Source organism: Phoenix dactylifera, chromosome 9 (assembly GCF_009389715.1).
Source record: "Phoenix dactylifera cultivar Barhee BC4 chromosome 9, palm_55x_up_171113_PBpolish2nd_filt_p, whole genome shotgun sequence".
In the NCBI taxonomy this organism is placed as follows: domain Eukaryota; kingdom Viridiplantae; phylum Streptophyta; class Magnoliopsida; order Arecales; family Arecaceae; genus Phoenix; species Phoenix dactylifera.
In genome coordinates, this window is record NC_052400.1 from 14,204,443 (window position 1) to 14,222,442 (window position 18,000).

Here is an 18,000-nt window from a genome sequence, read left to right on the forward strand (position 1 = left end):
TTTGGGATAAATCTATTTCATTTTTGAATATTTTGTTGCTAGATGAAAAAAACAATGCAATACTAATATCAAATTCAATTCTTTAGTGAGTTACATGTATCCTATATTTTTAGCACCATATGCTCAAGATTTTTTTCAGTAGATCTTTATTTTTTGTTTAGCTTTGCTTCTAATCATCTCTCCCACAGGAAACAAGTTATTCTATACCTTTTTGCTCTTCGGAACATTTTTAATAATAGTTGTATTATATTTCCATTCTACTATATTGTTAATCAAATCATGCTATTCCCAATTCTTGAAATACTTGTAATTAATAATAAAAATGGAAAGAACGTTAATATATGAGAAAAAAAAGGTGATTGTAAACTAGTCCATCAAGTAGATGTAAATAAACTCAAAATAGAATGAATAATCCATAATATGGATGAGTATAAATGTTCTCGAAGTTATATATTTTGCATGTGTGAATTCAATTTAGACCTACAAACTTTAGGCAATATATATTGGTCCATGATATGTATTTGTTTTATAACTATTATTGTGTAATCCTATATTTGTCTATCTAAGTGCTATCCCATTTCTTTTTTTTATTACATGAAGCTCTACTTGATCCCCTATAGTATTCATAGAACCATTTATTTTATTATTATTTTCTTCAATTTAATAAGGAATGGGAATGGATAACTACATTTTTTTATTGTGAAATGCATTTTGATTGCATAAGTGCAGAAAAGGAAAGTTAATTTCTAACTCTTTTGGTATCATTTTCTTAAGAAATCAAGAAAAATACAATCTAGATGCCTTCAATCTTGTCACTAGGATAATCAAGATCCATTGGCCTACGTGGTAAAAATGTTCAAATGTGCCGTGGTTTTTAGTAATTTGGCGATCGATGAGGTTGTTTTCATGCGAGGGGCAGAGCGCGCGTGAGTCAGGTTGCATCTCATTCGCCGTTACCGAGAATCCAATGCACACGAGGAGCTCGAATCTTATTTTTATTCCATTTATTTGCTCCAGAAGATCAAATCCGCATTCGCCGGGCGGCATTTTCGGTCCCCTCCGGCGATAAATCCTCTCTCCCCCTCTTATCACCAAGTCAAAAAAATCTCACCGTCCATCTCATGACCCTAATCTTTTTACCCGAGTCAAAAAATCTCGACGACCGAGAGGTGATTCGCGGGTTCATTTGAAATGGACGACAGCTAGCTAGGTTAGCTTCCGGGCACTCATTAATAGTGGAAATAATGATATTCTAAAAGAAATAATAAAAAAAGAAAGACCAGGAAGCAAGACACATAAACACTTTGTATGCAAAAGGTCGACCGGAATTGTTTATTTTATCCGTCTGATTTATCCTGAATGATAGTTTAGATTTTTTTTCATGCAGGCACTTGTCCATCTTTGGGCCAACAGCCTATTAATTAATTGATTCACTTTTCTTCCGTAACAAGCCTAGAGATAAGGTCAGGAAAGAACACGAATCACGGCTATATTTTTCAAATTTCAATTTCTTATAATAACATTAAATTAGTTTCTTAAATCGTGTTAAACTTCTATTGAAAAAAAAATATTCTAGCATTGTTGGAATGGTAATAGTTCGATGAATTAAAATAATAATAAATTATTGATTAATAATAATTTGTTGGTTAATTTTGATGCTCATGTCCAAGGATCCATGGCAGGCGTGTGTTTAGTCTACATTGATTATTTGTTGGTAGATCTCATATCTATATAGGATAAGAAACCCATATAATACTTTCTGGCTAGCTATTTTGGGTGTGAGATTCTGGATTGTTCAAATGATTCAGAGCAGACCGACCATAACTTATGTGGACTAGAGGACACTGCAGCAGATTCATTGGAGCGATCACTTGGCCAATCGTGGTGTTTGTGAATAGATTTGAATAGATTTAAACCCTTAGCCTGACAAAGACGTTAGGATTTTAAACAAAAAAGTATGTAAGGATCCATAAAGGCGTGTGTTTAGTCTCAATCGATTATTTGCTGGATAGATTTAGATACTTATACGATCGGGAACCATATAATACATTTTGGCTAACCATTTTGTTGAGGTCATGGATTGTTATATCGGAAGGACGGTAAAAATTGTTGGAGGTTTCACAGATGTGTCATTTATGCTGTGCTGGAAGAGCCTGGCAACTGGGAGCAGCTTGGGGGAGATTTTACATCAACGTTGCACCCTCTTCTTTCATATATCTTTCGATGTGCTGAATTACTAGACTTTTTTCAGAGCCTCCCATGTGTTTAGAGAAGCAAACTAACCTGCAGAGAAACTGGCAGAGGCCTTCAAGATGATTTTGATTTCCATGTCATTTATGCTCGAAGACCTAAAAGCTATAGTTGATGTTGATGTTGCCGGAATAATTTTTTGGAACTTAGCTCTTTTTGTTTTTATTTGAGGTCTTTGGATCCAGATGTATTAAAAAAAAAAAAAAAAAAAAACTTATTGCATGAGAAAGTTTGGTATCTGCTATATATACCCTGCGTGCCTCGCATATTTTTTTTGAGAGAGATTATGCCATAGTCAATCATATGGTCGGTTTCATATCTCCATATATCGGTATAGTATAGAATTGCATGTATATGATTGCTAACCTACATTTTTATGGGAAAGTGATAGTGAAGAGGATTGGGTGACGACGAACTTCCATTTCTATGGCTCTTGCTCGGCTTTCGAATATTTTAGAAAAGCATAGAATCTCATTGATGTAATAATTCAAAGATAGTATAATATATCCGGCGCAAAAAATACTTATTTAGATTAAGATGTAATGTAGCAAATAAATCTTATGAATATTATAGAGGACCAATTAGCACCTAATACATGTTTAAATCTTATATAACTTTTGAAAGAAAAAAAATCTTTAAATTTAGCCTACGTCCGGAATTCTTTGACAGCCATGGGCATTTAACGTGCATTATAACTAGTAGGACAAAGCGTGGAGACGTCGGGTAGCAGTGTTTTTTTCCCAGTAGAGGCTTTTCTGGGCTCATTGATTGAGTTGGCTGAGGCTTTAAGATAAATACCTACCCAAGTCCAGCTGCTCCTTGCCAAGTTCAATCTTAACCACTGGCTATTTTAAATATTTAAGATTAATATTTTTACTTGTCGTCCCTCCCTCACCCTATGTCGTCAAGTTTCCTCCTACGCTAGTTCTCTGGAGAAAAATTTCAACCATCAACATTTTTTCAACTGATGTTTGGAATAATTGGCTTTTAAGAGTTAGATTTAACTATTCTATAGTCACAGCCGTGCAATGCTAACACAAATAAAGATTCCAGACAAAGATGAAAACTGTGAACTTCAGCAATTAGCAGCCGTCTTTGTTTGACAGGAAGTCATGGTTTGAATGTTCTCGAGGTCTGAAGCCAATGGTTTGGAGGTTGATGAAGTTCTCTATATCGGATTTTCTCTTTCCAACCATCCCCGTTCCAAAATAACTAATTTATTAGCTTATATTTAGCTCTAAGAGCGATTAAAGTGAAGACCAACATAAGATGTCTACTTCAGAGGAAGCAACATAAGGCTTAAGTATCCAACCAAGCACCTTCAATAAAAAATTACGAGCAATAATTAGACAAACCTACACCGACTAGAAGAAATTATATCTTATATTGATTGCGCATCATGCGGCTTGTTCCTATGGGTCCCAATCATTAAGTGTTTATTTTAGTGCATTGGTATAGAAATAAGTAATTATAATTGGGTGCGTACATAACCACGTGGTGCACACGATATCAGATATAATTTCTCCAAGAACTAAGGTAGGCTTTTGTCAATTTTATGGAGTTCTCATTTCCAACTCATCCCTGAAGGGCCTGAACCTAATATACAATGGCTTAGTTTTCTAAAAAACAACTCCAGTGCTTTAATGACTTCTCTTTCCAGCACACAACCCATCTTTATGTTAACAACCACCAGATCAAATCCACTATGCGCATCTCACGTGCCAAGATTTGTGCTTCCAATCAAACCCCCCCGACCAAGCGTGCTGTATAGCCCAGGCAACCGAGGCCTCTCTACCAACAGTTCACTGAGGGCTCGTTTGGTTCGCAGGAAAAAGAGAGGAGAAAGTGTGGTCAACCGAAAAGTAATGAAATGCCTCTTGTTTGGTTGGAGTTTCAAAGGAGAGAGATGGAAAAGTTGTATTCCCATGGGAATATGATTTCCACATTTCATGGGAAAGTTACTTTCCCATGAGGTGGAAATCACTCCTTTTTTATTTTTTCCCAAAAAGACCCTTCAGCATTAAAGAAGCATTAAAGAGGGCTATTAAAGACCTAATTTTTATTAAGGGCATAATAGGAATTATACATAACTTTTCTAAGAAAGTGGATGGTCAACCAAACATAAGCACTTTGGAAATTTGTCACTTTCCCATGGTTAACCAAACATGCCAAAAATACTTTCCTAGGTATCCTCTTCCTAGGAATATGATTCCCAAGGAATCATATTCCTAGGAGGGAAAATACTTCCGCGAACCAAACGAGCCCTGAGAGGTAAGAAGATCACAATCTCTTCATTTGTGCCTCCTCGTCCGGAAGCCAAAAAATGATGGTACAGTTAGAACGGAATTTTATTTTTACCAGTGTTATTAAGATTCGAAACGTGCGAGCATCAATTAAATATTGAGGATCGAATGCTTTTCGTCTGAACATATTCATTGAAAAACGCTATCTGATCCAGTTAGCAGTTGAGATGGCGTTAGGATGGTCTACTCACATGTAGGATGACCCACGGGTCGGAAAGAGTATAAGCAAAAATTTCTATCCACATCGAATATTTGCTGGTGGAAGGGAGCCGAGTAGGGGTTGCTATACTGATCAGGCTTCTCTTCTTCCTTCTTTTTTATTTTTTTATTTTTAAGCAAAAAAAAAAAAGAAAAAGAAAAGAGGAGTAAAAAACGATTGCTTCGTTCACCCCTGCTTCGCGTCACCGCTGGGCGCCATCCCCCTTTCCCCTGCTCGTTTCTTTCCTTGTAATCTTCCTTCGACTCCGTCTTCTCCTCCAAATCCTGGTACAAGAACCAGGAACTCTTCTGCTGGTTAGTAATCCAAGAAATCTTTTACCTTTTAGGCTTTTAGCCCAGATGGATATCTTAGCCGAGAAGGATTTAGGTTGGGCTTTCGTCGGGGGGGCGATAAGAGAGCGAAATCCCAGCGGCTGACGCATTGGAATTGGGAAATTTGGAGGTCTCGGAGAGGTGGTGGAGATGGCGATGATGAGTAAAACCCGGAACGTGTTGGAAGGGCTGGTGAAGGACGGGGCGTTCAAGTGGGCGCTCAGCCGCCGGAGCTCCTTCGACGAGGAGTTCGAGGAGATGGGCCGCTCCCCGTCCGGCAAGCGCAAGTGGATTGCCGAGCTCTCCCCGATGGCCAATGTCATCGTCGGCCGTTGCTCACGGTATAACGTTGCTTTCTCCCCGTGATTCGATTTTACTTCGAACTGAAGCGGAATTCTACTTCTGTTTAGTTAGAGCTTCGAAATTTTTTCCAACAAATACAACATATTGCAGAAATATTCATGATTTTTTTAGTGTTCAGCTTATCGGTTCAATCCCGTCTTATTGTTTATGATAAAAAAGGAAATCGGGATGGTGCCACTGAAATTGGACTTGAAAATGGGATTTTTTTGTATTATTTCGGATAAATTTTGTCAAGATGAGACTTCTAAGGGTTTCTAGTCATCCAGTCACTAGTTTTGGTACAAAGTGTTAGGAGTAAATCATTAATACCTCATCAGAATATACCGTTCGGAAAGCTCGGTAGTATCAATATGATTCATCTTTGGGTCAGTCACTAATTACTAGGCAGTGTAGCGGGCCTTCGTGCACTTGTCCTCAAATTTTGAGAGTGTTAGATGATTCAGTAAATGTTCATTATTGTAATGGGATTGCTGTCTCTGCTGCACAAATCTTTTGCTTCCGCGCTTGCTATGGTTCAGAATTCTTGAAGTTTCAATGGACGAGCTTCAGCATAACTTTGATAAAGAGGCATCTGAGTCCATAAAACACCCCTCAAATTATGCAAGAAATTTATTGGAGTACTGTTGTTTTCGAGCACTTGCTCTCTATACTCAAGGCGCAGACCACCTGGCTGATAAGAACTTTCGCCGAGTGACGTTTGATATGATGTTAGCTTGGGAAGCTCCTGCTGCTGCAAGCCAGACTTTAGTCAAGGTAGATAATTCATAGAGACCCGTACACATAAATTTTATTGGAATTATTATTCCCTTATTTTGTAATCAGATGATATAGCTTGCAAATGCTAGTGTGACTGGTTGTTCTAAGTTCATCATTCTCATCTTTAAAACAGGTGGACAAGGAGAGTACTGTTGGGGTAGAGGCTTTCTCTAGAATAGCACCGGCGATCCCCACCATTGCTGATGTAGTCACCTGTTTCAATCTTTTTGACGTACTTACAACTTTGACTGGAGGGCAACTTTCCTTTGCTATATATGACAAGTACCTTGGAGCGCTAGACAGGTTATCATTCACATTATTTCATTCAATATGCTGTCAGCAGGATACTGCTAACTACTTGTTTTATTAATAGTTTATGCCTGAGGTTGACAATGTGACATAACAATCTGTTTCGCAAATGTCTTAGAGCAGAACTTTTGAAGGCAGATCTTGATAACTACTTAAGGGCCTTTTCCAAACTTAATATATAATATCTCAGTTGAACCACAGTAAACAGACTTATGCCAAAATTCCAAATTATAAAAGGTGGCATAATTTTTTTTAATCTATTCATATGAAGGACTACATCCCTCTTCAAGCATTTTCAAGGGCTTTCTAAGAACATCTAATTCTGCCTGCATGTGCACATACCATACCCAGCACTGTTCTCCAGTTATATTCACATGCTTCCCTTAACACTCCATTTCTAATCACTTGAACACTGTCACTTAGTCTATGCTAGTGTCTGCTCATGCTATTCCCCAAGTCTATTCATACGATTCCCAACATTCTCCTCCAGTTATCTTGATTTCTTATAGTAATATGCTTTCCCTGATGTATTCAATTTTAACCACCATAGTATTCTCATTTTCCTATGCTTACCCTGTCCCTTCATGTTGCTCCAACATTTTTGATTCATTGGACATAGCATCCCTTTTCGCCATCTTATAGACACGTGCTTGTCCATGTCCCCAAATTTCTGCATGGTAATCCCAGACAATGTAAACAATCATACTGGTGTTTGTTCAGGCTATCAAACTTGTAACACCCATTCTTTGAAGTTTTTCTCCATTATTAAATTGATGTTTCATCCCTTTCCTTCAGCAATTAATTGACAGTACATCTTTGTTCAGGCATCAGCAGTCTAGCTCCCTGTTATGAGTCCATTGCTTGTGGAAAATCGCATCTCGAAAGAAAAAAAAACTACTTTTGATGCTATTAATTATTCATATCCATAACAATGTTTGTGAAACCTGTTGAACTATGCCCTTTCAGATTACCTCTCATGTCTCTGTGACATATGGCTTTTTCAGTTCAACGAAAACTTTGTACAAGCAAGAAAATAGCTGTTTCATTAAACCTTGTTAGTAAAACCCAGATTAGTTCTCAGATATTATTGTAAATTTCCTTAATCATTTCATCTCCCTCTAATAACTTTATGGTATGCTGCATAACATTTATTCCACTATGGAAGCTGCAGTATCGCTTCAGTCCTTATAGATGTGTATCATGTGTCTCTTCCAATTGTTGCCATTTTCCTCTCTTTACTATCTCGCTAAAAAAATTAGATAACAAAAGTGATCTAATTCCTCCCCTGATGTCCATACCATTATTTAGTATTTATGTTGATCTAATGCCTTTGACATACAATCCCTACTTAATTTATCTGGGTTGGTGATAGCACACATTCACTCTACTAATTGTGGTTTCTCAAGGTATAATTAGTCAGTAGACCATCATCTGCAATTTATGCAAATAATCTTCCACCTTTCCTTAAATTCATCATATTTCACCAAAAACTGTGTTGTCCCTTAATTTTTATAGCATGTAACTTGGTCCATCTCTGCTTTTCCTCCATGTAATTGTATCTAATCTGCCTCAATAGCTATTTGGTCGTCCCACAAGCGTAGGGAAGGAAGGGAAGATACAAAATTGATATAACATAATCTGACAGCCCATGATGTCAACAATTATGATAGTTTTGGCACATCGAATAAGCAATATTTTGTTGCTTACGAGAAAAGCAATTTTAATGTGTGATGTTGATACTTTGAATGCCGATAAAAGCTAATGCAGTGAAAAGACAATGATGATGAAGCAGAAGCAAAGCCAAGAAATATTAGTGTGGAAAAAGGTCCTGATTTCTTTGATGCACCTAGCCAAAAAGGTACAAAGTGTTGTGTTCCTCATTAAAATTTCAGACAAGTTGACTAAAACTTGAGCTTGGGTTATCTACTACCCTTTCACTGGGATTAAAAACTTATCAAAGTATCACAAAAAAAATCAAAAACCATCATGATATGTTCCACATGCTCTTGTGAGAGTGTCAAAACTCTCCAACTTCGGGATCTGCCATTAATGATATTTCACTGAATATGGCATTGAAGTTACTTGATTGATATTTTCACAACCAACCCTGTTTTCATATTGATACATAGCATTTGACCAAAACCTTCTGTTTATGAATATTTCACCTCTATTCTCTCTCGCATTCTTTAAGGCTTGCATGCAAATTCATACCTGCTATTTGAACATTTTGGGCATTGATGTGGTTAAGCATGATCTTCCATGCATACTATCCTTCCATAGCCAACAACAAACATCACATATTTAGATCTCAAATCATCTATATTCCTTAGGTAGAGAAGCCAAGTTTTTCCATAATAGAGCTCAAAGGGGAGAAAGGTTCCAGTGATCGATGACTGTAACATCTATTGCTGCTTTTTAATTATAAGATCAATGTTGCTACTTGCTGGGTTTGTGAGCCTCCTTGCTAAGTATATTGCAAATTACTGACTTTCAGCACTGCCCATCTTTTTATTTTGCTATTTTTCAACCAAATTTTCTCTTTTCTTCACGAAGTTCTTCATACACTATTCGCTTGTCCTTCAAGCTCTGATCCACCTCTTTTCTCTGTACCGGGCGATAAGGTTCCCTCAAACTCTTCCTCTTGTATTTTCCCTATGTTCTGATAGGTACCACTGCCTTGAGGACTAAAATATACTTCAACAACATGGCAATCTGTCCATGGACATGTGGCCTTGGTAAACCTTAAAAACTGCATTAATATTGATTATCATTTTAAAGTCTACGAAGTTATTTCTCTGATATATGGAGGAAGACATAAAATGTTGCACCAACTGGGCCGGATGAATGTCGATATAGATCTGATATATTTATAAGCACTGAAATGTGTGCAATTTCAATCACGTAATTGCTGTAGCATTATAGATAGATGGTAGATATAATTTCATGCCTCACACATGAAAGCCAAGGAGCTACTATATTTTTTCTGCAAATAATGAAGTTTTCCTGCTCAACCCTTAACAGTAGGACCTGAATGTTAGCTCTGATAAAGAATGAGTTTTTTGAGTGAGAATTTGCCATCCATAACAGTACTGTTAGTAACAACTCTCTCCTGTATTTCTTCTAAATGATGATAACAACTAACCTCCCTATCATGAGCAAAATACATGCACTGAGTGCATGGTAACTAAAATCTAGAAGTTGGAACCAAATCCATGGCACTGTAATGCAGCTGTTAGAATGTGAAAAACAGAATGGAACTCCTTCCTTTGGTCCATCTCCATGCTTCTCAAATGTTAGTAAAACTTAAATTAGGACACTCCTGGCCTAACCTTTCTAATTTCCATGTTCAAGAATCTCCATTCAACTTCTTGGCACTGCTCTGTTCACTTAGTTCCCGCTTTGACACATATAATGAAGCTCAAGTAAGGTCATTAATTTTTAATTCCCTTGCTTTGCCTTTCTGAGTATCGGATGGTTCTTTTTAATATATTTTAACTTCTTGATGCAAACTGCACCGCCTCCTCCTGCTCAAGAGTGCACAGCTCATTATCCAACTCTCTTATGGTGTCTACTTCTCTACTTTTATTAATGTTTCATTGGGTTTGATGGCATCGTATCTTAGTTTCTTTGTCTTTTGTGACTTCCTGATAAATTGAAGCAATTTCTTCTGTGACACTAAGTATATACCAACTTTTGATGTCTTTATAATAGCTTATGTTGGTTTTGAACAAAGTTTCACTGTGTCATTTCACTTCGAGCATGAATCTAGTGACGTAATTATGGCTAACTTACTAATTAACATGAATAAATTAGGCAAATTTAGGTATGACCGTATGAATCGAGCATGATGTTCCATGTTGTAAGTATCACAACTGTGTGCTTCTTTCTTTTCTAGTATTTAATAATAGGTCTCTAGTAATTGGAGTACGTGGTGATGAGTAAAATATTCCAAGAACTTAGTTTTGATACTTTAGTGTTTTCACAAAGCTGGCAATGTTTTTAGTCTATGGCTCTATCTTCGAGTCGTATTTCTCAGATACAGGATCTTGACCTTTTATTCTTCATTCCTAATGATATTTTAGTTATGCACATGCTGTGTCAGCTCATAACTGAAAATATGAAGGGCAAATTGGGTCTCATTTTAGATTTTTTCCCCCTTATGCAGAGCAATAAAAAAAATGAAGACTCAATCAGAATCATCTCTTCTTTCGGGCCTTCGATCACATAGAGGAGAAAAGATTCTTGATGTAGATGGAACATTGACCACCCAACCGGTACTTGAACATGTAGGAATTTCCACATGGCCTGGTGGGTTCTGTATTAACTAACATTGTATTTGTGGGTTTGGTGAATGATAAAAACCATGCAGTGATTAATGCTCTGCTTATTCTTAAGTACTTAAATTCACAGAGCTTTGGCAACAGTCATGCCCTCTTGCTGCTATGGTTGCTTATTAAACTCTATTAATGCAGGAAGATTAACACTGACAGATCATGCTCTCTACTTTGAACCTCTACGAGTTATAACTTATGACAAAGCAAAAGTATATGACCTTGCAGATGATTTAAAACAGATTATCAAGCCTGAGTTGACTGGGCCATGGGGTTCACGTCTTTTTGACAAAGCAGTCATGTACAAATCGATGTCCTTGTAAGTCATATTGTTTTCCAGTCTGTTGCCAATGTTGCACTCTTAACTTCCTTACCGCTACTTTTTCTTTTCTCTATTTTTTATTTGGATACTGGGTGGAAAATTAATGGATTCAGGCAGGGTTTGATGTTGGTAAAAGTTGAATGCTCTTGAAGAAGATTATTGCCTATTGATGCCTCCAATTTTGTTTGTAGATCGGAACCAGTGTTCATGGAGTTTCCAGAGCTTACTGGTCATTCACGTCGGGACTATTGGCTGGCTGTTATGCAAGAAATTCTTTATGCCCATAGGTTTATTAGAAAATTCCAAATAAAGGGTGTTGAGAAGGAAGAAACACTTTCTAAGGCTGTGCTAGGCATTTTGCGTTTACAAGCTATTCAAGAGTTAGTTCCTTCAATTCCCTTACGATGTGAGGCACTTCTGATGCTCAATCTCTGTGATCAGCTTCCCGGAGGTGACCTAATACTAGAAACTCTAGCTGATTTGGTGTCTTCTAGAAGGTTGGATCAGGTTAACATATCTAGTTCAGGAAGTGGAATGTATTCTATATCTGTTTTGGCAGTCTTGTCAAATCTGGGGGTGGAATCACAATATGTTAACAACGAAAGACTTCCTGTTGGTGAATTAGTTGTAGGACAGATGAGTTCCTTAGAAAAGGCTGTTAGTGAGTCTCGGGATAATTACAAAATGGTAGAGCGGGCACAAGCCACGGTTGATGGAGTTAAAGTAGACGGGATCGATACAAATTTGGCGGTGATGAAGGTAACATGCATGTCATCTATTTTGTTTTATACATATTGCTTGTGACCTTGTGTTACTTCAACTGATTATTGTTATATGACTGTATCATCTTCATAAATTGATATGTAAAATAATCGTGTTCTTTAGTTCACTAGTCTGATCCGACATGAGTTGAAATGGCTACATATAATTGTTTTCGCGATCTACAGCTTCACCTCTTAGTTTTATGTTCATATGCATCTATGAAGATGTGATGTTGACCGAATCACACTTTGGAGGTGACCATATGCATCATATGTATTTTGTGCCATTATTATCAATATAATAGGTTCATGTAAAGTCATTTAGGGTATTGGAGTCCCTTTTTTGGGGTTAATAGAGGTTGTTTTAATGTCTTCTTATGTCGTACTTTGGATAGGATCAGGTTGTAAAGGTCCTTTTATGGTATGTGCTTGTCTAGGAAAGCTCCAAAGTGATTAAGTTTGGAAATGTTTGTCTTCGAACAAGAATTCCTGGAGGATCCAGATTTTGGTAGCCTTTTTTACTTTTCTTTGTATGTGGCAGCCTTTTTATCTTTGTACATGAGCGAGCAAGTTTTACGTTGGTAAGGAAAATAAACAGATGAGACTTTTTTTTTTCTTCGGAAATAATTCATGGGTTATATTGCTGTTAGATTTTGCTACATCATTGGTTTAATTGTTTTCCAGTAAAAATTTGAAGTATATGCAGCCTTTTTATTTTATAACTATACACTTTAATTAAACTACATGTATGCAGTCTCTAGTGTTTTGCCTGACAAGCCAGATAGATCATGCACTCAACTTATGCAATCTTCAGGCTGGATTTTATGCCAGGAGTTAATATATGCAACAGAATTCTGACCTAAGTGCTGGGTCCAGTAATATTTTGCTCTACCACATATTTGATTGCCTGCATGTCTTTTGCTTATGCCTGAACTTGTCTCATCTTGCTTATGTTCACCCCTGAAGATGTCCATATCTTTTGTTGCTTATCGAAGTTCTTGCTATTGCATCATCAGATGTAGTTAAATAAATTCATCTATTCCTAATAGACAACATCTAACTGTTTGCCCTCATGAATCTGTAGAATGATCAATTGCTAGACTTTTGCCAGCATGTCCTTCTAAGATGCTCGATTACTTCTGCATTTCTCAAACCTTCTTTTAGATGAGTGTTTCACTCGACATCCCCATTTCTCATCGTACTTAATCTTGAAAAGAATCATGGCGATCTGGGTGTCAGTAGGCAGCTACTTCTACAGGAATTCATGAGTTCAAAGCACAACCTTGGGTTGAATATGATGTGATATTGTTCTTAACAAAATTTTGAATCTTTCTTTTAAGAAAGAACGTGTTGAGGAGAAATTGATGCTTGAATCTATTTACCCACTTGAGCTTAGTATTCAGTATCCATTTCTAGCAGAATGTCACAAATTGGTTATGGTGTTTTACTATAAGTTTCATGTTCTGTTTGTTCATGCTGCTTTTCCTTTCCATGAAATGTGGAATATGAGTTAATGACACATTTGAATTATTGGCATCACTTTAGTCAAATATAGTCAATTGAACTGTCATTAAATCCATCAATGTTCTTGTTTTGTGTAAATATAACATGCTTTATCACATTGCCTTAAACTTGCAGGAGCTGCTACATCCTATGATTGAACTAGGAAAAATCCTTGATTCTTTTGCATCATGGGATGAACCTCTCAGGTCTTTGGTATTCTGTTCTGTTTCTTGTTACATAATTATCAGGTTTGGCTCTGCTACTTTTTCACAGATAATCTATCAGTAGTGCATGACATTCTTGTAACTACTGAAACTCCTTTTTTATATACCTGTTCACTTTTGTCCTTATGATGTGTGTAAGCACGTGGTCATGTTTACTAATTTAGAACCTTTATACTATTTATTAGCATAGAGATGGTTAGTCTGTTATCTGTTATCTGAAGGTTCCTTTAGCACCAAAGCAACCAGAGCTACACTACATTTCATGTCCAAATTGTGTATGATAGGGGGTTCTATCGAAAAAAAAGAAAGAAAAAAGAAAAAGAACAATGACTGCTGAATGGAAGCACAGAAGTTATAATGGCACTATCTCTTAACGCATTATAATATTGGAGGAGTTTCAGAGCTGCTCTTGTCAGTTGGCTCAGTGGTAGGCATTATGTTGAGTGATCATAGATGATGAAAATTTGAAAGACTAAAACCTGTACTCTCAATGTTTTGTAACTATGAACTGGGAGCTAGCAAATCAGACGTTTTTTCCAAAAGAAACACTTCCATTGTTACTCTTGGGAAGACTATGTCATTAATACTCAAGCTCTTTCTGAAGAAAAAAAAAGGAAAAAACTTGAGTCCTCACATCCTTGAAAGAGTCATGATGTGCTCTTAGGTAGGATGTCCTTTAATTTCATGAATGGAACTTTGATTTTCGCTGGTTCATAGTAGAATATTTTGCTTATTTAGGTATGTTCTTTTACATAAGTATTGATACTAATTCATGCCATTGGCTTTCATTATACTTTCAATATGAATGGTGCAGGGGATGGCTAGGTTATGTACTTGTTATGGTGCTTCTCTTTATTGCAATCTTCATGTTGCTCACTAGATTATGTAATGAAGGCCAGCCAATCAATCATGTTAAGGTGACAGCCCCTCCAGCAATGAATACTATGGAGCAGCTCTTGGCTGTTCAAAATGCTATATCTCAAGTTGAGGAGCTAGTCCAGAATGGGAATGTCATTCTTTTGAAGTTACGAGCCTTGTTATTGGCTGTGCCTTCTCAGGTTAGTCCCTTTTTCTTTTTTATCTTTGGTACTTTCGCATCACATATATTTTTTAATTGTGCAAGCATGCGTGCCTGGATGAGTATATGGAGATAAGACAATATAACCTACTTCATCTTATTCATTCAAGGGTTCATTAGAAAGTTGATTAGATAACACATGATAGTCCCAGGAAGTTCCAATGTTCTTTGAGTCCTTCCTGAGTTTTCCATTTTGCACCTTGTTGCTTGGTAGTTGCACTCTTTCCTTTTTATGTTTTGCTAATTGTGTTCAGCTCATAGGTGAGAGATGTCCCTTATCGGTCAATCACTTTATGAACATGTAAATGCACGGGGATGCACACATGTATGGGAATATAAAATTGAATTTATTAGAGGAACCTGCAGTACTTGGAATAGCTGGTGCAGCTTACAGATATAGAGTTATCAATATGGGAAATTTCAAGTTTGTCCTCCAATTGCTTCCTCTCATTCTTTTGTCATGAATGATATTACCGTGCAAGTAACACTATCAACAACCTGGATCATGAACCTTACGCTATCTAGATTAGTGAAGCACTAAGTTTGTTGATTTCTTTTGGTCGCATAGTGCTTAGATTGATCTAATACAATTCTTTTCTGTTCAGGGCCATCTCACTGTTTTCCTTATGATCGATTTATCCATTTGACTAAAAGTTATTGTCATCTGGTAACTAGCCTGTTGGTTGGATCTTTCGTCCAATGCATATGTTTCCTAATTATTTAACAAATTCAACGTGGCATCAGATACAGGGATACATGCCCATACAGAACATAAATTCTTATGCTTTCGTTGGATTATTAGACAACGAGTGTCTCTAACACCTGCATGCAAACCTCTGTAAATACTACAGGTCAAATGATGCCTTCTTTCTGATATTGCCTTCTTGTTTTTCCTTTATATACATGAATATGAATGTCATAATCTTACACATTACTGATTATTCGTGTGGTAAATAGGCAACAGATAGAGCTATAATAGTGCTGATTCTACTGGCCTTGGCGATAGCCTTTCTACCTGGTAAACTGATAATCTTAACGATATTTCTGGAAGCATTCACGAGGAACTCGCCTCCAAGAAGAGCGAGCACAGAGAGATGGACAAGAAGAATAAGAGAGTGGTGGTTCAGCGTACCAGCAGCTCCTGTAGTACTTGAACGAGATAAAGAAGAGAAAAAGAGGAAGTGAGCGTGTATATAGTCATGTATTTTTAATTGTTTCATATGTTCATAAATAAGATTTTCTCTTTCTGCTTATATCCACCCACCCCCCCCCCCCCCAGTGCAGGAGACATTAAAAAAATAGGTGGAAAAAAAAAACGAGTCTTCAATACACATGATTGTATTCAGATTAAGCTTTTGTCTCATTGCTGCTGTGCATAACAATCTTTTAGCTCGCGTTTTGAGCTTATGCCATTAAAACAATTACTACTATAGGCTGCTCAAAAACTATGCATGGCCTCAATTCATGGTGGTTGCTTACCTTTTCGAAATGCAGCAACCTGTGATTGTAATTTTCTGGTGCTACTGGAGCTCTGAGAAGTGCTTTCCATTATCTTCTATACCCTCTCACATGTCCTCAGGTAAGTACATTAGTTTCCATGGGTGTTCTCCCTTCATATGTTATGACTTTCAAGAGCATCAGAGATTTCTGGGTAGGAGATGAGAATTTGTTCGTTGTAAGAGAAGGTAAACAACTTTTGATGGCAGTCTCATGTGCTAAGTTGGGTTAGTTTGACTGAATTTATGTTAATCTAAAAGGTTTGTAGGGTAGCGTTTGTGCCTCAGAATCGACGATGCTGATGCAGCACAAAGTTTAATTAGGTCAATGTAATGGCTCCGAATGTCACCGTAATAGCTCGCAATATAACCATATCGTATTCCGGTTTGATTCCTAAAAACTGGACCAGATATGCTCATCAAGTTTGATCTGGATCTGAGCAGTTCATTAATATATATAAAAATAATTATATCCTTCTAGATGTAGTACTTCGTACTTCTAGGCCCTAGTCTGTCGATCCATTATGGTAACAAATTAATACCAAATTTACCAAATTATTTTGGTTTGTTCGAGGGCTAGGAACTAACCAAAGGCCGAGTTTCGAAACCTTCAGTTGTCCGCATGTATGGATCACGCCATATATTTAGCTGCCAGTTTGCCTTATCATTCAAATTTCTCGATTGCAAAACCAGCAAGACGCAGTACAATGTCCGTATCATTGCAGGAAAAAGAGAATGGAAACTAGATGCAAGCCTTCGCTTCGTTGAAGAAAAGAAAAGGAAATGAGGCAACCCGAACCAATCAACCTCCAACTACAAGGAGTCTGATTCCTCTCCTCGGAGCTGATAGGATCAGCCAACCAAAACAAACGAACTGAACTAGGAGAATTATTGCCCATGGATGAAAACCAGGCCTCCTGCCAATCTCAGTAGTCGGGGAAAGCCTTCATGGTGTCCATGATGGAAGGCGAGATGGAGCCGCCCATGTTTGGAATGGATTGCGAGAACAGCGCCGACTCCGGGTACCTATAGAAGGACCCTGACGAGCAGAAGAAGTCCGAGGAGCTGGGTGTGAAGAGCGGGATCTCCGACAGGAACGGGTTAGGAGGTGGCAGGGGGTCGAAGCCGAGCGGCGACATGGCGGCCGGGGCAGATGGCAGCGGGGAGCAGCCGACATGGTGGACGACCTCCCCCGCGATGCTGCGATTCTCCGACAACGGCGACGGATCGTTGTTAGCCGCATGGATCGTGTCGGCGTCCTTGCAGGGAATGTTGGATGGTGCGGGAGGGGGATTGTTGGCGGCGGCGGCTGAGTCGTCGTCGTCGTCATCGGTGGAGCGGGAGAGACCGGTGAGCTTCTGGACAAGGGCCATGAAGTCGCGAGCCTGCGTGTGGATGATCTTGGGGGAGTGGGTGTAGATGATGACAGGATGGTGGCGGTGGTGGGTGGTGGCGGTGGAGGAGGAGGATTGCTTGTGGATGAGTTGGGTGTCCTTGTGGATCTTGAGAGGGGCCGGGCGGGAGCCGTTGATCTCTCGCGACGAAGGGCTCATGATGAAAACAGAATTCAAAAGGATTGAAGGATGAGAGAAATGGAGAGAGAGAGAGAGAGAGGGATGGAAGGAGAAAGGTTGATACTAATGGAGGAAGGAGATGGTGGTGCTTTTTTTTTAGCTGGAAGGAATGCTTTATTTGGGGTTGGGGGGGGGGGGGGGGGGATTGAAGGGCCAGCGCCAGCCAAATTGACCGTTGATAAAAAGAAGGGGAAGGGGT

The 18,000-nt window shown here is 38.1% G+C and overlaps 2 protein-coding genes across 8 annotated transcripts; one reads left to right on the forward strand and one right to left on the reverse strand.

Moving 5' to 3' along the window:
- Positions 1 to 4,935: 4,935 nt before the first annotated feature.
- LOC103719567 lies at positions 4,936 to 16,113 on the forward strand. Of its 7 annotated transcripts, none has more exons than XM_008808882.4 (10): positions 4,936 to 5,066; positions 5,140 to 5,425; positions 5,966 to 6,200; positions 6,337 to 6,506; positions 10,678 to 10,820; positions 10,985 to 11,162; positions 11,357 to 11,924; positions 13,565 to 13,677; positions 14,468 to 14,711; positions 15,689 to 15,984. In XM_008808882.4, exons 2-10 carry the CDS (start codon positions 5,235 to 5,237, stop codon positions 15,914 to 15,916), a joined length of 2,070 nt encoding a protein of 689 aa, XP_008807104.2. In that variant the 5' UTR covers positions 4,936 to 5,066; positions 5,140 to 5,234; the 3' UTR covers positions 15,917 to 15,984. The 7 variants fall into 7 exon arrangements, with proteins under 7 accessions (XP_008807104.2, XP_038986067.1, XP_038986069.1 ...); XM_039130139.1 differs by adding an exon at positions 15,476 to 15,582 and having other exon boundaries at positions 4,941 to 5,425; positions 15,689 to 16,113; XM_039130141.1 differs by lacking the exon at positions 15,689 to 15,984 and adding exons at positions 15,337 to 15,398; positions 15,476 to 15,582 and having other exon boundaries at positions 4,941 to 5,425.
- Positions 15,924 to 17,893, reverse strand: LOC103719580 (VQ motif-containing protein 20-like). Its single transcript, XM_026809425.2, has one exon. It carries the CDS (start codon positions 17,778 to 17,780, stop codon positions 17,154 to 17,156), a length of 627 nt encoding a protein of 208 aa, XP_026665226.1. The 5' UTR covers positions 17,781 to 17,893; the 3' UTR covers positions 15,924 to 17,153.
- Positions 17,894 to 18,000: the final 107 nt, after the last annotated feature.

What these genes read in the sequence shown, in the direction of transcription:
- LOC103719580 (XM_026809425.2), bottom strand. Translation starts at nt 17,780, where the DNA reads ATGAGCCCTTCGTCGCGAGAGATCAACGGCTCCCGCCCGGCCCCTCTC.
- LOC103719567 (XM_008808882.4), top strand. Translation starts at nt 5,235, where the DNA reads ATGGCGATGATGAGTAAAACCCGGAACGTGTTGGAAGGGCTGGTGAAG. An exon ending in CAAGCCAGACTTTAGTCAAG is followed by an intron (nt 6,201 to 6,336) that starts GTAGATAATTCA and finishes TCTTTAAAACAG; the next exon opens with GTGGACAAGGAGAGTACTGT. An exon ending in TATTGGCTGTGCCTTCTCAG is followed by an intron (nt 14,712 to 15,688) that starts GTTAGTCCCTTT and finishes TGTGGTAAATAG; the next exon opens with GCAACAGATAGAGCTATAAT.